The 21320-nt window shown below is 42.6% G+C and overlaps 1 protein-coding gene across 1 annotated transcript; it reads right to left on the reverse strand.

The window, feature by feature from the left end:
- Window positions 1-2967: 2967 nt before the first annotated feature.
- LOC135552355 (sodium channel subunit beta-1-like) lies at window positions 2968-10359 on the reverse strand. The gene is made up of 5 exons (XM_064983922.1): window positions 9784-10359; window positions 9460-9626; window positions 8655-8892; window positions 8378-8519; window positions 2968-6521 (listed from the first exon to the last, which is right to left on the reverse strand). Exons 1-5 carry the CDS (start codon window positions 9830-9832, stop codon window positions 6452-6454), a joined length of 666 nt encoding a protein of 221 aa, XP_064839994.1. The 5' UTR covers window positions 9833-10359; the 3' UTR covers window positions 2968-6451.
- Between the last annotated feature and the right edge of the window lie 10961 nt (window positions 10360-21320).

Below are 21320 nucleotides of genomic sequence, written 5' to 3' on the forward strand. Positions count from 1 at the left end.
TCATAGTCGATCAGATTCTATTATAAATACCTTTTGAAGTTTAATACATTTCATGATGATTGTGCATAATTTATAAGTCATATAACAGGTGGAGTGGATGGATTGATTTACGTTTTCTTTAATCGCTTTAGTGCTATTTTCATAAGCATGTGGTGAATTTTCCAAATTTAAGTACAACACTCTAAACTGACAACACTTGTAATACCTCCTATCTTATGTTCAGAACCTTTGATTGTGCATTCATTTGGGGTCTTTCGCCCCTGAGTCATTCATGCAAAATCTAAGTTCTATGAAATACTAATACTTGCTTAGTCAGCAATACCTCAGATAATGTTCACTATTTAGTCATTTTAACTACTATTAAATCCATTAGCAAATAATACAAGATACAAATGTGAAAACAGTTATTTTTAAGGTGATGAATAGAGTGAAATGGTAAATATGATTTTCCATGCAGTTTGACTATAACTTGACATGTAACATTTTAAAATAATTTGTATCCAATGGCAGGTTGTGAGCATGTTGAAATATGTCAGTCTTACAGTTTCATTACATAAACTACATGACCAAAGGTATGTGGACACCTGCTCGTCAAACATCTCATTGCAAAAGCATGTGCATTAATATGAAGTTGGTACCCACTTTGCTGCTGTAACAGCCTCCACTAATGAGGTCTGGCACTGATGTTGGGCGATTAGGCCTGGCTCGCAGTCAGCGTTCCAATTCATCCAAAAGATGTTCGATGGGGTTGAGGTCAGGGCTCTGTGCAGTTCAGTGAAGTTCTTCCTCACCGATCTCAACAAAGCATTTCTGTATGGACCTCGCTTTGTGCACAGGGGCATTGCCATGCTAAAAAAAAATAAAAGGGCCTTCCCCAAACTGTTGCCACAAAGTTGGAAGCACAGAATGGTCTAGAATGTCATTGTATGCTGTAGCGCTAAGATTTCCTTTCACTGGAACTAAGGGTCCTAGCCCGAACCATGAAAAACAGCCCCAGACCATTATTCCTCCTCCACCAAACTTTACAGTTGGCACTATGCATTGGAGCAGGTAGAGTTCTCCTGGTATCTGCCAAACCCAGATTAGTCCGTCTGACTGTCAGATGGGAAGCGTGATTCATCACTCCAGAGAACGCTTTTCCACTGCTCCAGAGTCCAATGGTGGTGAGCTTTACACCACTCCAGCCGTCGCTTGGCATTGCGCATGGTGATCTTAGGCTTGTGTGTGGCTGCTTAGCCATGGAAACCCTTTTCATGAAGCTCCCGACAAACAGTTATTGTGCTGACATTGCTTCAAGAGGCAGTTTGGAAATTGGTAGTGAGTGTTGCAAACAAGGACAGACGATTTCTACGCACTATGCGCTTCTTGCTGGTCCCATTCTGAGCTTGAGGCCTACCACTTCGTGGCTGAGCCGTTGTTGCTCCTAGATGTTTCCTCTTTACAACAACAGCACTTACAATTGACAGGATTCAGCTCAAGCAGGACAGAAATTTAACGAACTGACTTGGTGGAAAGGTGGCATCCCTATGGTGGTGCCATGTTGAAAGTCACTAAGCTCTTCGGTAAGGCTATTCTACTGCCATTGTTTGTCTATGGATATTTCATGGCTGTGTGCCTGATGTAATACACCTAGCAGCATAGGGTGTGGCTGAAATGTCCGAATCCACTAATTTGAAGGGGTGTCCACATACTTTTGTATAGATAATGTACGTAGGACAAATCATCAGAAATAGGGATATTGTAAAGCAGTTGGCTGTTGTAAAAACATAGCACTGCCCCATGCAACATTGCACAAGATCACCTTTTCTACGGGACTTGTCAACTGATACAGTATCACCTCTCTCTCTGCTTGAAATTCATCAGCTTACAGTGTCTCAATGAAATTCAGATAATGAGAGGAATCTATTGTTATATACAACCCAGACCTATGTATTTCAGCAGTGCATTGTACACTGCAGTATAATTCCAAATGGTAGCACATACACTACTGTTCAAAAGTTTGGGGTCACTTAGAAATGTCCTTGTTTTTGAAAGAAAAGCACATTTTTTGTCCATTAAAATAACATCAAATTGATCAGAAATACAGTGTAGACATTGTTAATGTTGTAAATGACTATTGTAGTTGGAATATCTACGTAGGCGAACCAGAGGCCCATTATCAGCCACCATCACTCCTGTGTTCCAACGGCACATTGTGTTAGCAAATCCAAGTTTATAATTTTAAAAGGCTAATTGATCATTAGAAAACCCTTTTGCAATGATGGTATTACAGCTGAAAACTGTTGTACTGATTAAAGAAGCAATAAAACTGCCTTCTTTAGACTAGTTGAGTATCTGGAGCATCAGCCTTTGTGGGTTCGATTAAAGGCTCAAAAGTGAAGATTGAAAGGCCGATTCCGGGATGCTGGCCTTCTAGGCAGAGTTGCAAGGAAAAAAGTAATATCTCATACTGGCCAATAAAAATAAAAGATTAAGATGGGCAAAAGAACACAGACACTGGACAGAGGAATTCTGCCTAGAAGGCCAGAATTCCCGAGTCGCCTCTTCACTGTTGACGTTGAGACTGGTGTTTTGTGGGGACTATTTTATGAAGCTGCCAGTCGAAGACTTGTGAGGCATCTACTTCTCAAACTAGACACTCTAATGTACTTGCCCTCTTGCTCAGTTGTGCACCGGGGCCTCCCACTCCTCTTTCTATTCCGGTTAGAGCCGGTTTGCGCTGTTCTGTGAACGGAGTAGTACACAGCATGGTAAAAGATCTTCAGTTTCTTGGCAATTTCTCCCATGGAATAGCCTTCATTTCTCAGAACAAGAATAAACTAACGGATTTCAGAAGAAAGTTATTTGTTTCTGGCCATTTTGAGCCTGTAATCGAACCTACAAATGCTACAAATGCTGATGCTCCAGATACTCAACTAGTCAACTATTGCTTCTTTAAACAGAACAACAGTTTTCAGCTGTGCTAACATAGTTGCAAAGGGTTTTCTAATGATCAAATAGCCCTGGATTAGCTAACACAAGTGACCCCAAACTTTTGAACAGTGGTGTACATGTAGAATGACTGTTTTCGATTTTGTCCTATTGAAGCACGCTGGCTGATGGAAAAAATTATGATGCAGTATTTAAAGCCATATCCATATGATTTATTTTACCTTCCACCATAAATTGATGTAAAATTGATACATTTTATATATAATTTTTCAGTGTTCAGCAGTTATCAAACTACATACGTTAACCAGGCACTACATAATTGTGGTTCAGTATTTATCAGTTTTGAGCAGTATGATTAAGTGAATTGTGTTGTTAACAAATGACAAGAAAATCATATCAACAGCAAAGTGAATATTGCATTTTGAAAATCAGTTACTTAGATTGAACATGTATACAAATTGAAAGAGTGTTTTGATGCAGTGAACTAGTGACTTTGAATTTGTTTGTTGTACTCAGTCAATGGGAAATGTGCTTAGAGTTTTGAAACATGATTTTGTGAAAATGTTGTGTAAATGTACCACATACTTGTGAAAATTGCACCCAAGTCATTGGGAGAAAAAAACTGAAATACAGTGTGTGATACAGTTATCTTGATAGCCATTCAATCAGATTAATTCTCTCACAATACCTCTTAATATAAATGTACATACACTTTAGAGACCGATCATTACAACTGAAAAAAATACCTTGATGCAGGACACACAATGATTAATTATTTGAATTAGAAACATGCTTTTGTGTGTAAGCACCCCTGAAAAACCATAATCAAAAAAAGAAATGAAAAAAGTATATATATGTTTCTCACAAAAGTAGTGTGTATTAGCTGACCGATATCCACCTCATTTTTGAAAACTTTTAAAACACAGAAGCCAAATGCAGAAACTATGGATAGAACTTCCTCCATGCTCATGCATGATCATAATTCATATGTGCACCACTAGAAATCCCTGCATTTAATAGTAGGTTTCTGTTAGCTGATACATAATGACAAAATACACCATATTACTGTCCTGCTAATGTGCCTGGACTTTTTAGGCTAAACGGCATTGGAAAAAAGCATAACTGATCCAGATGGTTGCCCAATCAGGCAACCTAGATGCGCAAATTTCAAAATGAATATGCATTCTAAATGCCAGATTTTTAGTGGTTATTCAAATGACAGGCTATTCACTGCCGTTTACAGCCTAGACTAGAGTTTGTACTCACTTGAAAACAATAACATTCTTCATTACATTGTGTTGTTGTAGCCTATGTAGGATACATTGCTTGTCCCTACAAAACTGAAACAATAGGGTATATTTTCGAGCATCGTACCTGGGTACTGGGAGGGAGCGCGCACATATTGTAAACTACCTATGCTTTATTTTAATGATACACTTTCCCCCCCTTTGACTGGATATATGCACTGCAGCATTAAGCCTATCATTGGTATTGTGAATTATGGTCGAATATGCATACGCTTCTAATTTAGGCTATATGGTACATGTCGAGCCTGTCTGTCTTCATTGTTCCGTTGCGAAATTATGCATCTGGCCTCTCCGCTGACACGGTTATTCCTTTTAAATTTTGTGGAGTCCCAGTAAAAGCTTGTTGGACACTTGTTTCAATTTATTTTCATTAGCCTACTAATAGACCATTGGAGTTTAGATGCATGCTTGCTCTTGCTTGCTGAATGTAAAATATGCTACAGCATTAACGGGCGGGGAGATGGAAAAGAGCAGCCCATATTTATCGTAGGCTACTCCTATTTTAACACCGGGCTACATCCTGACAAATTAGGTCTACACCATATGAGTGGCCTGCTAATGTATCTTTCTGGACCTTATACACTGTTGAGGATAGACCCAAATTGATCCAAAATGGTTGTATAATCAGGCCCACGCTGTTGACCTATGCAGTTATTTCGGCATGTGTGCGCAGTTATTCAGATTAGCCTACATCAACTGCAGTTTACAGCCCACGGACAATAGTTTCGTATTCACTGAATAACAATAATTCATTCCTCATTGCACTGCGTTGTTGTATTTTCTTGGCTTAAAAACGTAGGCCTGGGACTAATCAATAGTGGAGCTTTGCGTGCCTGGGGACAACGGAGCGCAGCCTGCTGGAACGCACTACAGATCTGCCATATCATAATCTGTTAATTTATTTTTCTCGGACTTTGACAGGTAACTATTTAGCCTATAGTTTAATATTTAGCTAGTGAATGGCCTAATATCTAGCTAATATTTCGCTTCTTATTCCGGCTAAACATCAATATCCTCTCTCTTCCAGTTGTTCCCGTGCGCAACAGGCTATATGCCGCAAGCCTCTCCGAAATAGGCCATTCCTCTTCGTGTGAAATCCCAGTGAAAGTTATAGTCTACAAAAGCTGTAGACATTTTGATTTTTTTTTTATACTAGGCCTAATAGTTTATTCGGGGAAAGAAGCATGATTGTTCTTGCTAATCGCTGAATGTAAAACAGGCCTACAACAGCATAGAAAATACATGTCGAGGAAAATTGAGGGAAAGTGCATTGGTGTGATTACTTTTGGCCAGTTATGATAATATTGTTGCACTGATGCATTGCAAATAGTTGCACAGAACATACAGAGACGAGCACAGTGAAAATGAAGACCCAGAGGAATTGACAACCATTACAAAAATGGAAATCACTTGCAAACCACTGGAGCAAAAAGGCAATGGCATGCAGTACAATATGTGCAGGCTAAATGGCATTTGTTGTTGAATTGCTACATTTAAATACAAGTTACTATATCATTTTTCACAATGCCTACATGTACATTAAAATAGCCTATTATTTGCAGTTGACAATGAACACACCCTAAAAGTACTGAATGCTCACTGAACCAGTAGCCTGTCTGTGCGTTAGAGACCTCGTGAATGGTCTTGTGTTACCACCTTATCAATAGGCAGCCTGCAGTAGACTGCTTTGATCAGTTGATTGACAGGTGTTGGACTGTAGAATGATAAACGATCAGCTTTCCTCTAGGATGGAAACTCACCAATGTTTTATAGTTATTAAGTAGCCAATAGTTTATCATTGTAGTCAACATTAGAGTTATTGGCTTGGTGGATGACCCAGGCCTTAGTTAACTCACAACAGAACCAGCCTACTAGAAGGTCTAGCTAACATTAGCGCACTTGAATCAAATAAAATAAAATAATACTTATACACTTACACTTACTTAAAACTGTTTACTTGACTTTTATACTCTATGAATTGACTCTTTCAAATAATTGACTCTGGAAAGTTTGCCACCAGCACGCTGCAGTAGGGATATAAAGTGGAAGTCGAATCCCTCACATACATTGTTTGGCTGAGCCCATTGCAAATATCACTCCGATACTTGACTTTTGTAGGCTACTATGTGCTGTGCTGCATTTCCATTGTTTATGCTTTGAGTTTACGTATCCTTTTACTTGCTGATAACAGTTTTTTTCATGATATACCTGTTTTATTCTGCCACTTGCACTCCTGCACAGTTATCTTTACTCTCCGAGGCAATAGCTAAATATTCTGCATTCCTGGAAAGAAAGGAGAAAGAGAAGTGGTTAGAATATTGTCTGCTTATTATCTAAAAACCTGAGCGATTTCATCCCATAGACATAGATAGAGGACTTTAGTGCCCAAAAGCCCATTTTAGCATGGGCAGAGCCATTAAGAGTGTTCACCCTTTTGATGTAGTCAAATGGGTGGGACTTCCTATGGGTTAAGGAAGGATCACATAATTCCATCAGGAGGATTAATTATACTTGTGAGCAAACATTCCATAACTGCAGATGCCTTGTCTTTATACCTGTTCAAACAACACCCTCCAGGGGGCACTATGCACCCTTTCAGTTTCTTTATCAACTCATAGAAGTAGCAGAAGAAGAAGATTGACTACTTCAAAATGGAAATTGCCCAAATGGCACCATCCATGCTCTGACAGATGCCATAGTGGGACAGATACAATGTTGCTTCCTCTAACTATCTCTATGTTTCATCCTATCCTCAATCATTCATCCCTCCATTCATCCTTTATTCGTCTATTTATAACCATTCTAATCACTGTCATTACTTAAAGAATTTCAATAAATCAAATACATTGTATTAGTAGCGTACATATATTATGCAGATGTGATCGCAGATGCAGCGAAATGCTTATGTGTCTAGCTCCAACAATGCAGTAATACAAAACAATACAAAATAATAATACCCCCAAAAAAGAAAGAAATTAAGAAATATCAGAACAAGCAATGTTAGATTCCAGAATATAAAAGTACTGTAATGTATATGATGGTGTGTATACATTATGGACAGTATACGTATGAACAGGTGTGGACAGCAGTAGTTACAGTGCATATAGGATGAGCCTATATAAACAGTATGAAACATTATTAAAGTGGCCAGTAATAAATGCAACTACACAGCATATCTCCTACTATTCCTACGTCTATTCCTTCATAACCTCTTTATCAATCCACTTAGCCCTCTAACCTCTCTATCCATCCAACAACCCCTCTAACCTTCATTCAACACGCCATCCTTTTTTCATTCATCCATCCATAACTTCCTTTATCCTTCCATGAAGCAACCATCCATAGAATTTAAGTAAACAGACTTATTGCTTTAATGTAGCAAAGCGAAGCAAGCAGTGTCAGCTGAGCTAACATTCAATCAAAGACTGACCATCATGTATTTTAATGGCAGCTTATTCAGTTTGGCCATTCAGCAAACATCATCGCTTCAAACTGCAGCGCGTTTGCCAACCAGCCCCACTGCCTCCACCTGCTTTGGTTCTGTCCTTCTAGAACCCTACCTATAGCTTGGTTTTGATCATTTAAATTCACTGAGAACTTTCCCCAGGTTTAGCACCCCACGGAGCACAGCCTGAACACCAAGGCCATATCTATTATCATAAACATTTTTATGTTCAGTGAAATATGTTGTCAATGGAATACATGAGTTTCCCCCTGACACAACTATATTTCACTCCTTTACCTTCTATTCAGCTTTAAGCAATTTAAACATTTTACACAACTACAAAACATAGTTCTAGACTGCTGAAGCAAGCAAACAAATGTTGTACCTTCTTTGGCTTTTCTAGAGGGGCAAATGTGACGATTGAGGGACAGAGGGATGGGAAGAGTGAGAAAAGGGAGTGGCAAAGAAGACGAAGATAGAGAGAAAGACTGAGTACAGGAAGAGAATATTAAACAAGGAACAACAAGGAATTGCACTACTCAGCACTATGGAAGAGAGGAGAGAACACAAATCAACAGGATGAACAGGTACAGAACAGACAAGGACAGTGAGATTATGTAGAGGGAGACAATAGAGGACCTAAAACAAAAGGATACAGCTGCAGGAGAGGAAGTAGGGTTACAGTGTTACTTACGCGCTTTCTCTTATTGCTTCCTCTCCTGCAGCTGAGATCTTTCTGAAGCAGTATACCATCTCTATGTAGAGCCAAGCCTGTAGCCCGATGATGGACACGTACATCATCACCTCAGAGACTATGGAGGCTGTCCCTCTGGTGGCTAGAGAGAGAGATGGCGAGAGAGGGGGTGGGAGTCAAAGCACTCAAATCTAACCACATAGGCTCTCAGCACTTACAAAGGTCTTAAAAGCTTTAAATTGCATACAAAACATTAGTCTGTATAGTAATACTGAACCTTTAGCCACCACTTTCAGGTGCACAAGCTTGCTGACAACGGTCTGGTATTCGTAGAACTCGTACGTCAGGAGCCGGTGGAAGAAGCAACGGTAGGTGCCCGAGTCATTGAAGGTGACATTGAAGACGTAGATGGAAGCATCCTGTATGTCTTGGCTCCTCTTACTGCCATTCCAGTCCACTCGGTCCTCAAAGCGCTCATCCACAATGTGGGGGCCCTCCTCATTGTAATTATATATCTAATGACACAATGACATCTGGGTTGTTTACCTGGCACTGAAAATCTCTCCGGTTTCACTTCCTAGATCGCCACCCGTATCTGGCAACATCCAAGGTGATAGACTCGAAAGGATACAACTGTGTTTTGAGAGAGGTTCTGTGAGTAGGAAAGTATACTCAAAGTTCCATAAAGTAGCTGTGATCCTATCTGCCCATCGGCTGTCTCAGTTGCCCTTGTGATCTCTGAGATCTAAAATGGCATCCAGATTAATTCCATTTGAACCGCACTCAAAACTCTGCCATATAATGTAGTTGAGCATTGTGGTGTGTGCATATGTGCGTGCATACCTTTTGTGTGTTGTGCCTTGTGGTTGTGTGCTCAGGGATGGACTCTGGGCCATGTGGCGTAAGACAGCATTGTCTAGAGGACTACTGCTGGCATACTCTAAACAGACTGCAGACTATAGTGGCAGCATGTTTTGTGTGGGCACCAGAGCAAACAAAACCTCAACCCTAATCCTACAATCTACTGCAGTTTGTAGTAATTTGGAATACTATAGCAATCATAATCAGTCTCAGATACTCACATGTGCATAGTCAGCTTCCCCTTTGGCCTTGAAATACCAGTCGACCGTGGCAGAAGCCTCCACCTCGGGCCTCATCTTACAGGAGATGCAGCCAAGTTTGAACCCTTTGCCTGCAACGGCCTCAGTGTCCGAGTCCACCTCTGAACAGGCCCCATGGCACAGGGACACTGTTGTTGAGAGGAGAGATGCTATTAGTACTTAATATTTTGATATTAGAAATGGGTAGCTTCACAATTCAACAGTACACAGAAGAATATCCATATCTTGAAAGATGTTGTCTATCCACAAATGGTCAACACAACTAAGGTGGTCAACTCCACTTACCAAAGAGGGCACAAAGCAGAGACAGGAGTAGCAGCTGCACAGCAGACATGTCCTCGGGTGTAATGTAGCAATGATAGTACAGATCCTAGGGCTGAGAAGCCTCAAAAGCTATCAAAAAATATCCCAACAGTCTCTTTGAACACTTGAGAGTATGATATTCCTTTGAGATGTTATCCAGAAAGACTTTGTTTGAGCAAAGTAAGAAATGGTAGGGACTGAAGTTGCTTCCTCCGAAATGACCTTAGAAATAACAAAAATAGGAGTCCCAACATCTTCAATAATACATTTGACGTGTGTTAAATTCCTTCAACCAACACTTGATATTATAATAATATATGCCATTTGGCAGATGCTTTTATCCAAAGCAACTTAGTCATGCATGCAAACATTTTACTCACTGGTGTTCCGGGGAATAGAACCCACAATCTTGGTGTTGCAGGCGCCATGCTCGTTGTGCCATGCTCTTAGTGCCATGCACTTCTCTTTAAACGGAAACAATCTTCTTATCAAAGACTATTGCATTAATGAATTGACATTGTTACTACTGTTCTCATATGCTTCTTCATGCAAGATACATGCAAGTTTAACCATTTAATATTGGTTTACAATTCATGTTTTTTAGGAAAACTCTGGCACTTGATGATTTCAATTTCAAAGTGCAAATATAAGGCCAATAGGCCAAGGAGAGACTTTCTAGAGAACAAACATAATATACAATACAGGCGAAGAGTGCTAATCTAATATACAGTCTGCCTATTTAAAAGCCTCCCTTAAAAAGATGACTGCAGCCAATATACACGTTTTTTTAAACATTTACATCTAGCAAATAAAAGTGCTTCACTTCTTTGGCTTGAATCAACAAGTTAAACATGGGTTACACAATGTTTAATGCAACATTGATCTGATTACTGCTGTTACAAAAGAGCCCACACATCCCTAAACTATAGCTATGATTAATGGTTCGTTTTTTCTATTGTTCCAGATCTTTGTTGATACAGTGTTTACAAATCTATACCCTGGCCTGGGATTATCAGTTCCCTGAAGTCCTAATATCAAATACACTGAGCTATTATTATCTTTACAGGCTATTTATACCAACTGTAGTCTGATGTTCTATTCGAATAATAGGCCTACTTCTAAATTACATTGACACGGTTATATATGACACTTATTTGAATAATCTGTCGACATTATAGGTCTTCGGTTATGTTAATAGGCTACTGTAAAATCGCAAGCCACTGCATAGGCTAAATTAATAATTAATTGCATGCCAGAAGAAAGAAGGCCTAGGCTACATAAGCAACATACCGATTATATATATATATATTTTTTTAGGAACACTGTAAATGTGTTATTGCGCTATTTGGTTTAAATGATCATCATTTGCGTTGTCTCACATTTTACTGTCCTCACGTTGTCCCTTCTGAACAAAATTGCCTCCTTATGCCGATCTGTCCTTTTTCCGGGAAAATGTAGGCTATCTGTTCCTTCTGATGGATTATTATTATTGATCCTTTTGAGTGGCAAAAATTATTCCACCCATCAAATGACCCTGGATTTGTAGGCCGAGAAGAGATGTTTCTCCCAGGGTTGCATTGCGAATAATAGACTTCTCGCCCCCTGTCTGTCGTTTTGTATTTTTTTTTACCGCAGTGCATTTGGTTGCAGCATCCTCCAAAGAGGACACCTGTGTGAAGCTAGCCACAATAAGGATTAGCCACAATAGCGGAATGAGCTTCTCCTTCAGAATAAAGGTCCCCCATTAGAAGTGATTCAAATGGATACAAATACTGGAATCATGCCATATTTGGACGAGATAGGCCTAATGTTAAACAAGGTCGGAATGTTGTTTTATAAATTCAACAAAAGACAATAATTAGTTAATTTGACACAAAGTTATAAAGAATCTGTAGAAATCACACTGTGGATATATTAGACTTTAGAATTGTATTACTTGGTGACACCGACAGATTACAGTTCTGAAGAGTTTACACAAATATTATATTAGGGAACTTTAACTGTGGTAAATCACCTCACAATACAGCGTATTGTGCGTATTGACATTCAAATTGCAATGTACCGCCTTACCTATGGATCTTGGGATCTTGGGTTCCACATTTATGAACCCTTTAAAGCATGACACATGGTTATAGATGCTTTGTAACACCCACAGCCTCCTCAGTGACACACACAGAACACAACTATTAGGGAACGTTAAAGAGCAACTGCCCCTTGAAACCAACTAATCCCTTTGAAAAAGGTCTATGTAGCATTGACTTGAGTCAGAAAACATTATTCTAGGGTCCAAATTGACTACCATGTGTAAATAGGATAATTTTGGTCATAAAGTCAGTCTTATCTAAACAGAGTTTTGAACCTCAGTGAGTCACAACAAGAAAATTAAGATTAAGATTGGGATTGGATTACAATTATGTCAACAAACCCTACCCCCTTTTGCCAAGCTCCACGTGCAAATCGCCCCTCCGCCCACTCGCTTCCCTTCATTGAGGGAGTTCTATTACAATTGCCCGGGATGCACCGGGAAATGGCCCGTCATGTCATTTGGAGCAAGCAGGGAGTGAGGAGCGCTCTTCTCACATTAGGCTAATCTGCGCCACTCGGTCATGATGTCAACAAGGCAGCTAGTTGCATCATCCAGAAACATCTCCCACTTTAAATTAGCACTACATAAATGTGTTACAAAGCATCTATTACCATATTTCATGCTTTAAAGGGTTCATAAACGTGGCATAACACAGTGACATAATCACCCATGTCAAATGAGATATAACCCATTATGTTGAATATGATTTAAACATGTTCCTGCCTTTTCTTGTGAGTTTTTCCTAGCCACTGTGCTTCTACATCTGGATTGCTTGCTGTTTGGGGTTTTAGGCTGGGTTTATGTATAAGCACCTTTGTGACATCTGCTGATGTAAAAAGGACTTTATAAATACATTTGATTGATTGATTGACATGACTATGAGACGTGGCTGTATCTAGGATGATTTTTATTTAGCTGAGCCTGTTAGCTAGCTACATTTGATTGAAATAACGATTGCAGTAGCTATGCAATCTAACTCAACACTTAACTATTACACAGTTTTTCACTGTCCAGTGGCACCACAAGTGGGCAGTTGATTTTCAAACTCATCACAAGTGTGCTTACTACGCTGAAAATGGCGTCGACAGAGATGGCAGCATCGCGACTAGCTCTTAGGAAACTTTGCAGTATTTAGCTTTTTTATGTACAATTTTTGACATTATTAGCTCAGGAAATGTTTTGTGTCATTACATACAGCCGGAAATAACTATTGGATATTAAAGCACCGGTACCTCTCCAGAACTACCAGCATTACGACCAGGAATATGACTTCCCCGGAGCAGATCCTTTGTTCACTCCCCCCAGAGCAATTAAAGTTATTCCAGAGGCCGACCCAAAACATTTCCGGTGGAGGAGAGGCACTCGAGGCGGCCTGCTGGTTCGACTTAGGAGGGGCGCATGCCACCCACCACTTCCGAGTATATTACTCGCTAATGTTCAGTCCTTGGATAGCAAAGTTGATGAGCTTAGAGCAAAGATTTCTTTCCAGAGAGACATCAGGGACTGTAACATACTTTGTTTCACAGAAACATGGCTCTCTCGGGATACTCTGTCAGAGTCGGTAAAGCCAGCAGGAGTCGCAGTACATCGCGCAGACAGGAATAAATATTTCTCCGGGAAGCAGAAGGGCAGAGGGGTGTGTTTCATAATTAACGACTCTTGGTGCAATTCTAGGAATATATAGTAACTCAAGTCCTTTTGTTCACCCGACCTAGAATACCTCAATTAAATGCCGACCATATTATCTCCCAAGAGAATTCTCCTCCGTCATTGCCATGGCCGTTTACATCCCACCTGAAGCCGACCACTCAACGGCCCTCAAAGAGCTTCACTGGGCTTTATGCAAACTGGAAACCACGTATCCCAATATTCATTTATTGTAGCTGGGGATTTTAACAAAGCAAATCTGAGGATTAGGCTGCCAAAGTTCTATCAACAAATCGATTGTACTACTCGCACTGCTAAGACTGTCGACCATTGCTATTCAAACTTCCAGAATGCTTACAAGGCCCTCACCCGTCCTACTTTTGGCAAATCTCACCACGACTCAATCTTGCTCCTCCCGTCCTATAGGCAGAAACTCAAACAGGAAGTACCCGTGCTTCGAACAATTCAATGCTGGTCTGACCAATCGGAATCCACGCTTCAGTATTTTTTTGATCACGTGGACTGGGATATGTGACGGATAGCTTGTGAAAATAATCTGGATGCATACACGGATACAGTGAGTGAGTTTATAAGGAAGTGTATAGGAGATGTAGTTCCCACTGTGACTATTAAAACCTACCCTAACCAGAAGCCGTGGATAGATGGTAGCATTTGCGAGAAACTGAAAGCGTGAACCACCGCATTTAACAATAGCGAGGTGACTGGTAATATAGCAGAATATAAACAATGTAGTTATTCACTCTGCATGGCAACCAAACAAGCTAAACGTCAGTATAGAGATGAAGTGGAGTCGCAATTCAATGGCTCAGATACGAGACGTATGTGGCAGGCACTACAGACAATGACGGACTACAAAAGGAATACCAGCCACATTGCCGAGACCGACATCTTGCTTCCGGACCGGATTTACACATTCTTTGCACGCTTTGAGGATAACACAGTGCCACCGACGCGGCCCGCTACCTAGGACTGTGGGCTCTCCTTCTCTGTGGCTGACGTCAGTAATACATTTAAACGTGTTAACCCTCGCAAGGCTGCCGGCCCAAATGGCATCCCTAGCCGCATCCTCAGATCATGTGCAGACCAGCTGGCTGGTGTGTTTCGGGCATATTCAATCTCTCCCTATCCCAGTCTGCTGTCCCCACATGCTTCAAGATGGCCACCATTGTTCCTATACCCAAGAAGGCAAAGGTAACTGAATGTAATTACTATTGCCCCATAGCACTCACCGCTGTCATCATGAATTGCTTTGAGAGACTAGTCAAGGATCATATCACCTCCACCTTACCTGACACCCAGGGTCTACCCACTTCAATTTGCTTACAGCCCCAATAGATCCAGAGACGTTGCAATCGCCATCACTCTGCACACTGCCCTATCCCATCTGGACAAGAGGAATACCTATGTAAGAATGCTGTTTATTGACTATAGCTCAGCATTCAACACCATAGTAGAAAGGTAGGAAACATCACCTCCAGTCCGCTGATCCTCAACACACACTTCACAAGGGTGCAGGCTCAGCCCCCTCCTTTACTCTCTGTTCACCCATGACTGCATGGCCAAGCACGCCTCCAACTCAATCATCAACTTTGGAGACGACACTACAGTGGTAGGCTTGATTACCAACAATGACGAGACAGCCTACAGGGAGGAGGTGAGGGCTCTGGGAGTGTGGTGCCTGGAAAACAACCTCTCACTCAACAACACAAAGGAGATGATCTTGGACTTCAGGAAACAGCAGCAGGTGCACCCCCCTTTCTACATTGATGGGACCGCAGTGGAGAAGGTGGAAAACTTCAGATTCCTTGGAGTACACATCACTGACAAACTGAAATGGATCACTCACACAGACTGTGTGGTGAAGAAAGCGCAACAGAGCCTCTTCCCCCGCACCTATCTGATTCAGAGAGTTTGGGTTAAATGCAGAAGACACATTTCAGTTGAATACATTCAGTTGGGCAACTGAATAGGTTATCCCCATTTCCCTTTCTCTTTCCCTTTCAACCTCAGGGGGCTAAAGAAACCTGGCTTGTCACCTAAAACCATCACTAACTTTTACAGATGCACAATTAATGCATTCTTTCGGGCTGTATCACCGCCTGGTACAGCAACTGCACCGCTCGCAACCGCAAGGCTATCCAGAGGGTGGTGCCCAACGCATTACCGGGGCCAAAAAGATCATCAAGGACATCAACCACCTAAGCCACTGCCTGTTCACCTTGTTATCGTCTAGAAGGCGAGGTCAGTACAGGTGCATCAAAGCTGGGACCGAGATACTGAAAAATAGCTTCTTTCTCAAGGCCATCAGACTGTTAAATAGCCATCACTAGCCCATTTGAGGCTGCTGCCCATAGGCATAGACCAGGAATCACTGGCCACTTTAAGGAATGGAACACTAGTCACTTTAATAATGTTTACATATCTTGCATTACTCATCTCATATGTATATACTGTATTCTATACTATTCTACAGTATCTTAGTCACTTAATAATGTTTGCATATCTTGCATTACTCATCTCATATGTATATTGTCAAGTCCTGACCATAGAAAGTCTTTATTTTCTATGGTGGAGTAGGTCAGGGCGTCACTGGGGGGTGTTCTAGTTTATTATTTCTATGTGTAGTCTAGTTTTCTATTCCTATGTTGGCCTGGTATGGTTCCCAATCAGAGGCAGCTGTCTATCGTTGTCTCTGATTGGGGATCATATTTAGGTAGCCTTTTTCCACCTGTTGTTTGTGGGATCTTGTTTTTGTATTGTTGCTTTTGAGCCCTACAAGGTTGTATGTTCGTTTGTTTGTTTCTCTTTATTGTTTTTGTTGCTGGTTCACATTCTAATAAATGATGATGAACCCAAATCACGCTGCGCCTTGGTCTACCCATTTCGACGAGCGTTACATATATATACTGTATTCTATACTATTCTACAGTATCTTAGTCACTTAATGTTTACATATCTGGCATTACTAATCGCATATGTATATACTGTTTTCTATGCTATTCTACGGTATCTCATTCACTTAGTAATGTTCTTGCATTACTCATCTCATATGTATATACTTTTTTTCTATGCTATTCTGCTGTGTCTTAGTCTGTTCTGCTCTGACATCGCTTGTCCATATGTTTATAGTCTTAATTCATTACTACTTAGATTTGTGTGTATTGGGTGTATGTTGTGTAATTTGTTAGATATTACTTGTTAGATATTACTGCACTATTGGAGCTAGAAGCACAAGCATTTTGCCACATGCGCAATAACATCTAAGAAATCACGTGTATGTGACCAATAGCATTTGATTTGATACACTGCTAACCAAGCAACAGCGCAGGGCATGCACACTGATATAAGGCCTGTTAAACTTTGACCCACTCTGGTGGCGTTTTCTAAACGTCACATAATATTGTATATTATCCTCTGTGACAAAGCTGACTCGGTAGCTCTCGTCATGAACATGCATTATTTAATTTCCCTTATAAATAGTTTAGCGCATTCATGTTTCTCCATATATGTAGTAATTCATTTATCATAAATGTATATGCTGTTGTCCTTTCCTCTAAAGCCAGTATCATAGGTGTTTACTGTGTGCAAGGCTAATTATGTGTTGAGGAATTGTTTGGTCAAGTAGCATTGTGAAACATTTCAGTTTCATATTTATTTGACCATTTTGCGATGTTCAGGTGCCTGTGAACACTTGCTACTCTGACGACAAAGAAGTTAGTTTATTTCCATATTGTAATGTGTTCTGTGTTTGAAGTTTGTGTCTCGGAGCCTGCAGAACTGTTGTTATGAAATGTGTATTCATTAATGGAAAGTATTCCCAATTTGAGGATAAGCCAGGAATGTTTAAGATGTTTTTTTAGACAGAATATGTAAATGTGGGTATAATGAAGATGTCTTTTATGTTATTTAATATGCCATATTTGGGTAAAGAGCTCCATGGTTAATGGTATGGTCCAGAGGGAGTGGCCATAGATATAAAGGTACCTGGTTCACCTGGGAGCTGGAGGGATGTTCTAGCTCTGGTATGTGAGCTGTGTGGGGAAGCTGTCCATAGCCTGGTATACCCCAACCTGCTATAGTTGGTTTGGCTTGGTAGGCCTGATTGAGGCTTAGGGTTTCAGTTTATATTCAAACCTGCATTTTGAGAGTCTGTGTCCTTTTGGTCAGGTTAGTGTGTGACGAGGGTGGGTATGTCATGTCTTGTTATGTCTGTTCCTGTCCTTTCTCTTCACTCTGTCTCTCTCTGCTGGTCTTTTTAGGTTACCTTCTCTGTCTCTCATTCTTCAGCTGTTCTACATCTCCCCTAACTAGCTCATTCACTCTTTCACACCTGTTCTCTCTTCCCCCTCTGATTAGGTCTCTATTTCTCTCTCTGTTCCTGCTACTTTCAGTGTCTGATTCTTGTTTGTGTTTTTGATGCCAGAAGCAAGCTGTCGTCCCGTTTGCTTCCACCTTGTCCTATCCTGTCGGAGTCTGCCTGGCAGGTGCATCCTGCATTATTCTAACGTTCTTTTTGTTCCATTGACTACGTTGGAAGAGGATTTATGCCATTCCTGTTTTTCATTAAAGAACTCTGTTTTCTGTTAAAACCGCTTTTGGGTCTTCACTCAAGTACATAACAGAAGAATCAGACCAAGAATGGACCCAGCGGCTCCGGACCCTTTTCACTCCGCCGTCGAGATCCAGGGAGCGATGCTAGGCAGACACGAGGAGGAATTGTCTGCTGCTCGACATGCCGTTGAGACCCTGGCCGTCCAAGTCTCCGACCTCACAAGACAGGTTCACCAACTCCACCTCGATCCACCGCCCACTTCCAGGGTTTCCGAGTCTCCGGAGCCCAGGATCAACAACCCGCCGTGTTACTCTGGGGAGCCCACTGAGTGCCGCTCATTCCTCACTCAGTGTGATGTGGTGTTCTCTCTCCAGCCCAACACTTACTCCAGGAGCGCAGCCCGCATCGCCTACGTCATTTCTCTCCTTACCGGACGGGCGCGTGAGTGGGGCACGGCAATCTGGGAGGCGAGGGCTGAGTGTATTAACCAGTATCAGGACTTTAAGGAGGAGATGATACGGGTTTTTGACCGTTCTGTTTTTGGGGAGGAGGCTTCCAGGGCCCTGTCTTCCCTATGTCAGGGGAATCGATCCATAACGGATTATTCTATTGAGTTTCGCACTCTCGCTGCCTCTAGTGACTGGAACGAGCCGGCTTTGCTCGCTCGTTTTCTGGAGGGTCTCCTCGTCGAGGTTAAGGATGAGATCCTCTCCCGGGAGGTTCCTTCCAGTCTGGACTCCTTAATAGCTCTCGCTATTCGCATAGAGCGACGGTTTGATCTTCGTCGCCGAGCTCGTGGAAAGGAGCTCGCGTTCTCCGTTGCTCCCCTCTCCACATCACTGCCACCTGCCGCATCACTGCCACCCTCCTCCGCCGGCTCGGATGCTGAGCCTATGCAGCTGGGGGTATCCGCATCTCGGCCAAGGAGAAGGAACGGAGAATCACCAATCGCCTCTGTCTCTACTGCGGCTCCGCTGGTCATTTTGTCACCTCATGTCCAGTAAAAGCCAGAGCTCATCAGTAAGAGGAGGGCTACTGGTGAGCGCAACTACTCAGGCCTCTCCTTCTGGATCACGCACTACCTTTCCGGTCCATCTCCGCTGGCCCGGTTCATCTGCTTCCTGCAGTGCCTTGATAGACTCTGGGGCGGAGGGCTGTTTTATGGACGAGACCTGGGCTCGGGAACATGACATTCCTCTCAGACAGTTAGGGAGCCCACGGCCTTGTTCGCTTTAGATGGTAGTTCTCTCCCCAAGATTCAGCGTGAGACGCTGCCTTTAACCCTCACTGTCTCTGGTAATCATAGCGAAACCATTTCTTTTCTAATTTTTCGTTCACCTTTTACACCTGTTGTTTTGGGTCATCCCTGGCTAGTGCGCCATAACCCTTCTATTAATTGGTCTAGTAATACTATCCTATCCTGGAATGTTTCTTGTCATGTGACCTGTTTAATGTCTGCTATCCCTCCTGTTTCCTCTGTCTCTTCTTCACAGGAGGAGCCTGGCGATTTGACAGGAGTGCCGGAGGAGTATCACGATCTGCGCACGGTGTTCAGTCGTTCCAAGGCCACTTCTCTCCCTCCACACCGGTCGTATGACTGTAGTATTGATCTCCTTCCGGGAACTACTCCCCCGGGGTAGATTATACTCTCTGTCGGCTCCCGAACGTAAGGCTCTCGAGGATTATTTGTCGGTTTCGCTCGACGCCGGTACCATAGTCTCCTCCTCCTCTCCCGCCGGAGCGGGGTTTTTTTTTGTTCAGAAGAAGGACGGGTCCCTGCGCCCATGCGTGGATTATCGAGGGCTGAATGACATAACAGTTAAGAATCGTTATCCGCTTCCTCTTATGTCTTCAGCCTTCGAGATCCTGCAGGGAGCCAGGTTTTTCACCAAATTGGACCTTCGTAACGCCTACCATCTCGTGCGCATCAGGGAGGGGGACGAGTGGAAGACGGCGTTTAACACTCCGTTAGGGCACTTTGAATACCGGGTTCTTCCTTTCGGCCTCGTTAACGCTCCAGCTGTCTTTCAGGCACTAGTTAACGACGTCCTGAGAGACATGCTGAACATTTTTGTTTTCGTTTACATGGACGATATCCTGATTTTTTCACCGTCTCTCTCGATTCATGTTCAGCACGTGCGACGCGTCCTCCAGCGCCTTTTGGAGAACTGTCTTTATGTGAAGGCTGAGAAGTGCACTTTTCATGCCGCCTCTGTCCCTTTTCTCGGTTCCGTTATTTCCGCTGAGGGCATTAAGATGGATCCCGCTAAGGTCCAGGCTGTCATTGATTGGCCCGTTCCTAAGTCACGCGTCGAGCTGCAGCGCTTTCTGGGCTTCGCTAATTTCTATCGTCGTTTCATCCGTAATTTCGGTCAGGTGGCAGCTCCCCTCACAGCCCTTACTTCTGTTAAGACGTGCTTTAAGTGGTCCGTTTCCGCCCAGGGAGCTTTTGATCTTCTTAAGAATCGTTTTACATCCGCACCTATTCTTGTTACACCTGACATCTCTAGTCAGTTTGTTGTTGAGGTTGACGCGTCAGAGGTGGGCGTGGGAGCCATTCTTTCTCAGCGCTCTCTCTCTGACGGCAAGGTCCATCCTTGCGCGTTTTTCTCTCATCGCTTATCGCCGTCAGAACGTAACTATGATGTTGGTAATCGCGAACTGCTCGCCATCCGCTTAGCCCTAGGCGAATGGCGACAGTGGTTGGAGGGGGCGACCGTTCCTTTTGTCGTTTGGACTGACCATAGGAACCTTGAGTACATCCGTTCAGCCAAACGACTTAATGCGCGTCAGGCTCGTTGGGCTCTGTTTTTCGCTCGTTTCGAGTTTGTTATTTCTTATCGTCCGGGCTCAAAAAACACCAAGCCTGATGCTTTATCTCGTCTCTTCAGTTCTTCTGAGGTCTCCACCGACCCCGAGGGGATTCTCCCTGAGGGGCGTGTTGTCGGGTTGACTGTCTGGGGAATTGAGAGGCAGGTAAAGCAAGCACTCGCTCACACTCCGTCGCCGCGAGCTTGTCCTAGGAACCTTCTGTTCGTTCCCGTTCCTACTCGTCCGGCCGTTCTTCAGTGGGCCCACTCTGCCAAGTTAGCCGGCCACCCCGGCGTTCGGGGTACGCTCGCTTCCATTCGCCAGCGTTTCTGGTGGCCCACTCGGGAACGTGACGCGCGTCGATTTGTCGCCGCTTGTTCGGTCTGCGCGCAGACTAAATCT

Source organism: Oncorhynchus masou, chromosome 13, assembly GCF_036934945.1.
Source record: "Oncorhynchus masou masou isolate Uvic2021 chromosome 13, UVic_Omas_1.1, whole genome shotgun sequence".
In the NCBI taxonomy this organism is placed as follows: domain Eukaryota; kingdom Metazoa; phylum Chordata; class Actinopteri; order Salmoniformes; family Salmonidae; genus Oncorhynchus; species Oncorhynchus masou.